Here is a 10,374-nt window from a genome sequence, read left to right on the forward strand (position 1 = left end):
AGACACCTCTCATCCCACCAGCTCATCTCGTTTGGCCAAGCTGCAGACGGTGGCGCCAGCCTGACTGGTACTTGTGGATGGTGGGTCAGAGTTTGAGACCATCACGACCCTCTTCATGCTCAGCATGTGTAACTCACACCTGCAATTCCAACCAGCTGTTTTTTAAAGAGACACTCTTGGTTCTTGCTTCCACAAAATCACACAAGAAATGTCCAAAATAAATGTGTTTTTAAATCAATTTTTCAGTGCGGCTAATATGATAGTAAAGTTGCATCTACTCCCAGATGTTCACTGTCAGATCTTGAAAAGAGCGAGAAAGGGCTACGAGAGAATCTGAGAGATATTTCAAGGTCTCCTGTTCTTTTCACGATGACCCTGATTTATTCAGCTTGAAGTCATGTCTCTGTGATCCATAGCAGGGTTAAGTCATGCAGTGAGAGGAAAAGGAAAGGAAGCATATTAAACTCCACCTCTCTCTCACACACACACACATGCGCACAGGAAGAATTGACAGCACTGGCAAATAGAAGCGATTTTTACCCGAAACTACAGGATTTTACATGTTAAGAAGAAAGAAAGAAAGACGGACACTTTTTTGGCTGTAGAACAGTTCAAACCGAGTCCACGTGTCTTCAGAATAAATAGATCAGTGTAAATTGATAGAGTCTCTTTTGCTACAGAAAGTCCTCACAAACACTTTGTACAGTAAATGGACAGCATTTACTATGTCTGTGTTTACAACAAGTGCTGGAAGACACTTTGAACAAATGAAAAAATGTAGAAATTCTGTGAGTGTTTGTTGCTGGTCATACTTTTCTTCCGCCGTGAAAATAAATCATTCAGGTGGGATCGTAGCCATTTCCAGCTGTACGGTACTTGTTTTTGAGTAGTGTGGCAGATGAGGCTACAAATTCCCGTGTTATTCAGTATAGCACCAACAGATTAAATCTTAAATCTGATCCAGTCTAATCCAGTCTGCCCTGGTGCATAGCCAAAACAAGACATGTGCAACTGTCCAGGTCCGTGGGCATCAACTCAAAGTATACAGATATATACGTGAACATGGGGAAAGTGAGTAGTAACTTGGGATGTTGCACAGACTTGACAAAAACGAATAATTTACATGCAACAAAGACAGACTAAGTAAGTGAACGCTCTCATCTTTCTGAAAGACTTACATCAACATGCCCTTAAGCAAGGCACTAAACCACTGGCTGCTTCCTCTTGAGAAGTGGCACCTCGCCAACACAAGTGTTTGGTGGAGAGCTTTAAAGTGTGAATTTGTAAACCTCTCTGCTCTTGCAACTACTCACCCAGGCTGTAAATATCTTTGAGCTTTTTGTCACAGTGCCTGATTAAATAAGTGAGTGGCCCAGAGGAAAAGCCTCTGAGCTGTTTACATTGCAAAATTTAATTAGATTTCTGAAACAAAGAAAATGTCACACTCACAAAGGCTGACAGACATTTCTGTCTGATGTACTGTGCGACGCCTATACTGAAGCGCTTTTTGGTTTCAGATGATCTGAAGACTGTAAAAACGTAATGTCATAGCCAGATGACGGCTTTATTTATTTAACAATACGAACACAAATATCTACAGCAAATGTGACAAAATGTGACCATAAATCCTCAATCAAAGCGGTTTCCTGTGTGGTAAATAGTGTGACAAATCTAAGCAAATATAATACACAGAAAGCACTTTCAGATTTTATTGCAATAATTGTATTGCAAACAGCCCTTTGCCATTTTATAGATTTTATTTTTATTTTATAGATTGCATCAAGAAATGTGCAGAAATCTGCTCTTGCTAATTAAGAGATGTTATGACTCATAAATTTGCAACAATATATCTGCATATGTAGCAGTGAATTATGACATTTACTACGAATTTCCTTTTTTTTTTATTGCTCTATGCTACGCAGCTGCTGATAAATATGCATACGTCTCATCTGTACCATGTGGTTTCATCCATAACTTGGATCATTTGGATGGCACTTATTTCACTGTATTCTGTAAGAATATTGAAACCAGTGTTTTCATTTTGATCCTCTCTCCAGTCTTGGTGTAGCTCACATCAGTGAGCGCTGCATGCCGACCACAGGCTGGTGGCACCATGGGGTGCATGACAATGAGCCACATCTCCGTCAGATGCCATTAGAAGTGAGCCTATGAAAAGATTCACACACTTACAAAGAAAAGCCTTTTATCCTGGTCCAGATTTCCTTTCTTTTTTTTTAACTAGCTTCCCATTTAGAGTGATGAATAGGACTGCCTCCATAGCCACGAAATTAGGAATGTAAACTACTGTAGCTGTCTGGCTAAAAGTACACCAGTTGTCGGTGTTTTGTGATTTTTCTTTTTCCTTTTTAAATGATTTGCTTTGATTTGCTCTGTCATCACAAGACACGTGTTATAGCGCAGTAAGCAGAAGCTGCGATGAGGGATGCAGACCTTAAGCAGAAAATGCCTAAAAGATGATGTCAGGTTTGATAGGCCATATTTTAAGAAACCATCTGAGCTCTGAGAGTCCTGTACACTGTGGTGTCATGTAGAGTAGCAGCAGCTTTGCGAACCTCCCGATAGTCGCTGCTCTGTGTGTGGCTGCCTGTGCTACACACAGATAGTATCACTCTTTTGACTGCAGGCCACCTGGTAACGCTGATGGAAGCCACACACTAGTCCAGCCTATCAGGGACACTTAAAAATAAAATGGCTAGTTTACAAAAAGCTATAATATAAGGAATGGTGATGACGAGGGATGGAAAATGATCTTTATTATTCCAATCAGCAAATTATAATGTTTAAATTGCACTCTTTTCAATCTGGACTGAGTAGTGCAGGAGTAAAACAATGTAAACAATGTGTCTTTGACACACGTTGTTTATTGGTGGCAGACAGAGGCTGCCAAATATGAGAGCAAGATATTTGTTTTTTATCAGAGAGACTTTCATCTTTGACAACCAAGGTCTCTTACAGGCCACAAAACATTGCACAACTTAATTTATACCAGGCGCACAGCACACCCACCACCCAGCTCTTTGTATTTCCTTTGGTTTGTCCTTAAAAACTATGAAACATTGGCAACTGAAAACAAAAATTACTGCAGTTTTTTTTTATCTGACTTTTTCAGATCAATGTCCACAAGGCTGCAAGTCCTGATGGCATCCCCGGGCGTGTTCTCAGAGCGTGTTCTGAGGAGCTTGCAGGAGTGCTTCCTGTAGATGTAGGACATCTACAGGAAGCGGTGTCTGAAAAGGGCTGGGAAAATCATCAAAGACCCCAGTCACCCATCACATGGACTCTTCACCCTCCTGCCCTCTGGGAGGCGCTACAGGAGCCTCCGTACTAAGACCTCCAGGTACCGGAACAGCTTCTTCCCCACAGCTGTCAGACTCCTGAACTCTGCCTCCTGACATCTGACCCACGTTAACACATGGACTGGACATACACACACCCACAACCAGCTACACACACAATGGACAACTGTACCCTCATACACACAATAATAAGATGGACTGAACCACCACTCACAACCACTAGCACTTTATGTAGCCTCTGCAGAAATTATCCACATATTTCACTTATCTTAACTGCACTACTGTATAATTCTGTGTAAATAATCATTCTGTACAATTCGATAATTTTTAATTCTACAACTGTTTATAACTTGCATAGTTCACATTTCTGTATAGCTGTATAGCTCATATTTCTGTATAGTTTTTCATATTTATATCCTGTTCATAGCTTGTACTCACTACAGCCTGTACATACTTACAGTTATAGCATATTCATAACATACTTCATACCGTGTACATTATAACATACCATAATAGACCCATTTCTGTAATATACTCACACATCTATGTTATTGCTAATATATATTTGTAATACATCTATATCATGGCTAAAGCACTTCTGGATGGATGCAAACTGCATTTCGTTGCCTTGTACCTGTGACATGTGCAATGACAATAAAGTTGAATTCTATTCTATTCTATTCTATTCCCTTTCAACAAGTTAGTGTGCAGTCATGATATCATGTCTCTGAGACTTCCTAGGCACCGCAGTACTGAGCCTAAATCACCAGTGACACAGTAACACCAAATTAGCTAGTTATAATAGAGTCTCGAGTATATCTTAGTTGCAAATTTGAATTGAGTAAACGTTATAAACTGGTAGGTGCTGGAAACATTCCTTGGAGAGAGTGGTCCATATTGCTATGATAGCATCACACAGTTGCTGCAGATTTGTTGACTGCACATCCATGAATCACCTGTTGCACAACATCCCAAAGGCAGTAATAATACTCTGGTATGCTGTGTTGTTTAAATGGTGCTCAGTTGTTACTAAAGGCCAAGAAAATATCCCCCACACCATTACAACACCAGCAGGTTGAATCATTGATAAAAGCAAGGTTAGATCCATGCTTTCCTGATGCTTATGCCAAATTGTGACCCTATCATCCAAATATCACAGGAAAAATCAAGACACATTTGACCAGGCAACATTTCTGTTTCCTGTTTTTAGGTGACAGAAGTGGCACAAAGTAAGGTCTTCTGTTGCTGTCCATCTGTTTTAAGGCTGGGCATGTGCATTCAGAAATGCTCCTTTGCAAACATTGGTTGTAACAAGTGGTTATTTCAGATACTTTGGCTTTCCTACCAGCTTAAAGTAATCTGACCATTCTCCTTTGATCTCTGGCATTAAAAATGCATTTTTGCCCAAAGAACTGCTAAGAATCTGCAAACTGCAAAAAAATCCTAGTAGATCAGCGGAGTCTGAAATACTCAGACCAACCTGTTTTCCAACAACAACCATACCACATTTATATTATCCCTATTCTGATTCTCTGATTAGATATTTGTGCTAACGAGCACTTAAAGATGTGTACCTAATACAGTGGTTGGTGTGTGTATATGAAAAGCATGTGACCATAGTTAGTTCTGTCAGGAACACTACTGTCAAAATCAGTCTGTTATTACCATCAGCAGTTCAAGATTCAAGAGCAAAGGTCTTTATTCAAAAATGTCATTTTCGTTATGTAAACCCAATGAAAATGATATGACATTGATTAAATCGAGCACAGCATTAAAAGTAGAACCCAGAGGAAGGATGCAAAGCAGCTTGCAGATGCAGCAGCAAACCACGCAGCATGCCCTATATGAGTTCTGCCAGTCTGTGTGGGCCATTAGTATGCAGTATGATGTAGTATTCAAGAAGCAACAAGCCAAATGTATCAGATTTTTAACTTGCTGTCACATTATAGAAAAGGAAATCATCAAAAACAGTTATATTACTTGGGAATGAGCCACAAGTAAATGATCAAAACTCATTTTCTGTCATGTTATCCCTGATCTACCTGCAGTGTGCAACTGTTGGTGTCTTATCACTACTGTTATTAGGGCCCGAGCACTGAGAGTGCGAAGGCCCTATTGTATCTGCTCCGTTTCTTATTAGGGCCCGAGCACTGAGAGTGCGAAGGCCCTATTGTATCTGCTCCGTTTCTTATTATTATTAGGGCCCGAGCACTGACAGTGCGAAGGCCCTATTGTAATTGCTCTGTTTATTAGGGCCCGAGCACTGATAGTGCGAAGGCCCTATTGTAATTGCTCCGTTTATTATTATTATTAGGGCCCGAGCACTGACAGTGCGAAGGCCCTATTGTAATTGCTCTGTTTATTATTATTAGGGCCCGAGCACTGACAGTGCGAAGGCCCTATTGTAATTGCTCTGTTTATTATTATTAGGGCCCGAGCACCGAGAGTGCGAAGGCCCTATTGTATCTGCTCCGTTTCTTATTATTATTATTATTATTATTATTATTATTATTATTATTAGGGCCCGAGCACTGACAGTGCGAAGGCCCTATTGTAATTGCTCTGTTTATTATTATTATTAGGGCCCGAGCACTGACAGTGCGAAGGCCCTATTGTAATTGCTCTGTTTATTAGGGCCCGAGCACCGAGAGTGCGAAGGCCCTATTGTATCTGCTCCGTTTCTTATTATTATTATTATTATTATTATTATTATTATTATTATTATTATTATTATTATTATTAGGGCCCGAGCACCGAGAGTGCGAAGGCCCTATTGTATCTGCTCCGTTTCTTATTAGGGCCCGAGCACTGACAGTGCGAAGGCCCTATTGTATCTGCTCCGTTTCTTATTATTATTATTAGGGCCCGAGCACTGAGAGTGCGAAGGCCCTATTGTATCTGCTCCGTTTCTTATTATTATTATTATTATTATTATTATTATTATTCACCCCAAACAAGGGCCTTTTTGAGGGCCTAAACATGCTCAAAAACTCATGAAATTTTGCACACATGCCAGGTCTGGTGAAAAATTTTGTATTTTAATGGTTTTACATATGAGCACTGGGAAATGGCTCTACAGCGCCACCTATGCCTTGTTAAATGCAGCCCTACGACCACATCGTTTGAGCTACATGTATGAAATTTGGCACACATGTGTATCATGCCAAGACGAACAAAAAAGTCAGTGGGCCCATTGACGCAAACCCAACAGGAAGTCCGCCATTTGGAAGAGAAGGTGACATTTTGGCTCTAATTTTGCCATTTCCATGCCTCGAACTTTTGCGAACTCCTCCTTGGGGTTTCATTTCATAACCTTCAAATTTGGACAGTGTCAACTACACCCTTGTGCCATGTTAAATTGCGGAGCTTTTGAGTTTTCACAATACTATGAGGCCGTGGCGCCATGGCGAATTTCGATGACTCGCCATGAAAATCTTATTGCCTCTCATTTTGTCATACATTTTCTGACCTTGACCAAAGTGAACACATATGATAAGGCTCCACCCCTGAACATATTTCAACTGCCATATTTGACATCAAGGACAGCGCCACCTAGTGGGAACAGGAAATGTTATGTTTTACACTTTGGGGTACAGTATAGTGATGGGTGACATCTGCAGCCTCAAATTTCTCCAGAAAAGCCTTAAGGAGTTGGTCTTGGGTTACAGTGAAAACTGTGAGTTTTCGCGAAAGGGTGTGACCCCAGCAGCATGGCGAACTTTGATGTCACGCCATGAAGAAACAAATTAGTATAACTCAATGAAATCCAGTCTGATCAGTACCAGACTTTACAGGCATGATGTCAGACCCGCCCTGAACAGATTGATGTGCCCATTGTCGGGAATACCCACAGCGCCACCTAGTGGCAACAGGAAATGTCATGGCTTTAATTTTGTTGTACTGATTTTCACAGGTTCATCGTGGCCACCTAAAAAGCGGTGAATATCACCATCAGTCCCTTGTGATGCTTCAGTGCAAAAATTGTGACTTTAAACTGAACGGCGCACCCTGGTGGCAACGCTGTTCACCATGAAAGATGAAGTGGCTTTTGAGGGGCTTGGAAAGTTTAAAAAGTCTTGAAATTTGGCGCACACCTCCAATGTGATTAAGGCTTTGTTGTTATGTGATCATTTTCATTGAATATCCCAAAATGGCTCCACAGCGCCCCCTACAAAATTTCAAAATCACAGCCCCTGCTCTGTGTTTTATGTATGATTCTGAAACCTGGTAAGCTTATAGGAGATATCAAGATGTACAAAAAAGTCTCTTGGAGCAATATCCCAAATCCAACAGGAAGTCAGCCATTTTAAAATTAATGTGCAATTTTGGCAACATTTTCCCCTCTTTTCAGGCATCGTTCTTTGACGAACTCCTCCAAGGGATTTCATCAGATTGCACTATTCTTCAGTGTGTGGAATCCAAAGACCTTTGTGTTGTTAAATTGCGAAGCTTTTTACATTCAGGGAAACGGGGTGGTCATGGCGGCACGTAGAGTTTCAATCACTCGCCAAAAAGCAGTAATCTGCTGTCACTCAAAAACACAATGTCCAATCTATCCCAAAGGTCATAGGCGTAATGAGACTTGACCTCGGAAATGTTTGTTATGCCATTTGTCAGTAATTGTTAGAGCACCACCTAGTGGGACGACTATAAAAATCATGAATGAATGAGATGAAATGTTAGCTGGTGGTTAAATGCATGAATTCCATCAATGTGACATCAGATCGGACGTGCTGGTTTTAGGTGTTGGGCATGGCTCGACGCGCCGGGGGTGCTCGGGCCCTCATAACGCTGCTTGCAGCTTTAATTATTAGGGCCCGAGCACTGAGAGTGCGAAGGCCCTATTGTATCTGCTCCGTTTCTTATTATTATTATTATTATTATTATTATTATTATTATTATTATTATTAGGGCCCGAGCACTGACAGTGCGAAGGCCCTATTGTAATTGCTCTGTTTATTATTATTATTATTATTATTATTATTATTCCGGCAAATGAATTGGCCGTTTGAGGGCCTAAACATGCTCGAAAACTCATGAAATTTTGCACACGCGTCAGGTCTGGTGAAAATTTACGTATTTTAATGTTCCCAGACATGGCCAGGGAAAATTAGCTCAGTAGCGCCACCTAGAAAAATGAAAAACGCGAGCCCCCGGTATGGGTATGACCTACACGTTTGAAAGTCGGTACACCTATATAACGTTCAGAGTCGAACAAAAAAGTCTATTATGGCAATGTCCTAAACCCAACAGGAAGTCCGCCATTTTGGATTGAAGGTGACATTTTGGCTCTGATTTTACCGTTTCCATGCCTCGAACTTTAACGAACTCCTCCTTGGGGTTTGATTTCATAACCTTCAAATTTGGTCAGTGTCAACTACACCCTTGTGCCATGTTAAATTGCGGAGCTTTTGAGTTTTCACAATACTATGAGGCCGTGGCGCCATGGCGAATTTCGATGACTCGCCATGAAAATCTTATTGCCTCTCATTCTGTCATACATGTTCCGATCTGGACCAAAGAGCACACATATGATAAGGCTCCACCCCTGAACATATTTCAACTGCCATATTTGACATCAAGGACAGCGCCACCTAGTGGGAACAGGAAATGTCATGTTTTACACTTTGGGGTACAGTATAGTGATGGGTGACATCTGCAGCCTCAAATTTCTCCAGGAAAGCCTTAAGGAGTTGGTCTTGGGTTACAGTGAAAACTGTGACTTTTCGTGAAAGGGTGTGACCCCAGCAGCATGGCGAACTTTGATGTCACGCCATGAAGAAACAAATTAGTATAACTCAATGAAATCCAGTCTGATCAGTACCAGACTTTACAGGCATGATGTCAGACCCGCCCTGAACAGATTGATGTGCCCATTGTCGGAAATACGGACAGCGCCACCTAGTGGCAACAGGAAATGTCATGGCTTTAATTTTGTTGTACTGATTTTCACAGGTTCATCTTGGCCACCTCAAAAGCGGTGAATATCACCATCAGTCCCTCGTGATGCTTCAGTGCAAAAATTGTGACTTTAAACTGAACGGCGCACCCTGGTGGCAACGCTGTTCAACATGAAAGATGAAGTGGCTTTTGAGGGTCTTGGCAAGTTTATAGAGGCTTGAAATTTGGCACACACCTCCAAATGGATGAACGCTTTGTTGGCATTTGATCATTTTCATTGAATAGCGCGAAGTGGCTCCACAGCGCCCCCTACAAAATTTCAAAACCACAGCCCCTGCTCTGTGTTTTATCTATGAGTCTGAAACTTGGTAAGCTTATGGAAGATCTTAAGATGTACAAAAAAGTCTCTTGGAGCAATATCCCAAATCCAACAGGAAGTCAGCCATTTTAAAGTTAATGTGTAATTTTGGCGACATTTTCCCATCTTTTCAGGCACCGTACTTTGACGAACTCCTCCAAGGGATTTCATCAGATTGGACCGATCTGCAGTTTGTGGAATCTAAAGACCTTTGTGATGTTAAATTGCGAAGCTTTTTACATTCAGGGAAACGGGGTGGTCATGGCGGCACGTAGAGTTTCAATCACTCGCCAAAAAGCAGAAATCTGCTGTCACTCCAAAACACAATGTCCAATCTCTCCCAAACATCCCAGGCATGAGTCGAGAGTCAAGCTCAGAAATATTTGATATGCCATTTGCCAGTAATGTTAGAGCGCCACCTAGTGGGACAAAAATAATGATTGTTGAATGAGATTAAATGTTAGCTAGTGGTTTGGCCATGGTGCCACAGTGAGTTTTGATATATTGCCATACAAATGATCTGTTTTCCTATTTTATTCATCTTTTATGGTTAATGTCAGGGATCCATGCAAACATTTTTGCATGTTTTTGACTTTAAAATGTGATTCTTTCAGCATTCTCTTTCACATTTTAGGCCTTGTAATTTCCCTCATGTAACATCCTAACACACACAAAATTGTGTTAGAAATGTGCCCTCAACCAGAATTTAGTGTTCCATTTGGAATTTTTTTGGTCAATATGACACATTTTTGCAATTTCCAGGTTGTATACTTTTGTACTCATTGTAGAGGTCTGCGA

General features: G+C 41.0%; 1 protein-coding gene across 3 annotated transcripts in view; it reads left to right on the forward strand.

Moving 5' to 3' along the window:
- The window catches only part of LOC145420947 (uncharacterized), a 32,101-nt gene extending 28,109 nt beyond the window's left edge, over window positions 1–3,992 (forward strand). For all 3 annotated transcript variants that reach the window (XR_013902190.1, XR_013902191.1, XM_080290435.1), the window contains 2 exons: window positions 2,058–2,160; window positions 3,131–3,992. Coding sequence is in view for 1 of the 3 variants with exons in the window: in XM_080290435.1 (XP_080146561.1) it covers window positions 2,058–2,160; window positions 3,131–3,349 (322 nt within the window). In the remaining 2 variants the exon portion in view is untranslated. The remainder of the gene's footprint in view (window positions 1–2,057; window positions 2,161–3,130) is intronic.
- The last annotated feature ends 6,382 nt before the right edge of the window (window positions 3,993–10,374 follow it).

Source organism: Astatotilapia calliptera, chromosome 16 (genome assembly GCF_964374335.1).
Source record: "Astatotilapia calliptera chromosome 16, fAstCal68.1, whole genome shotgun sequence".
Lineage (NCBI taxonomy): Eukaryota > Metazoa > Chordata > Actinopteri > Cichliformes > Cichlidae > Astatotilapia > Astatotilapia calliptera.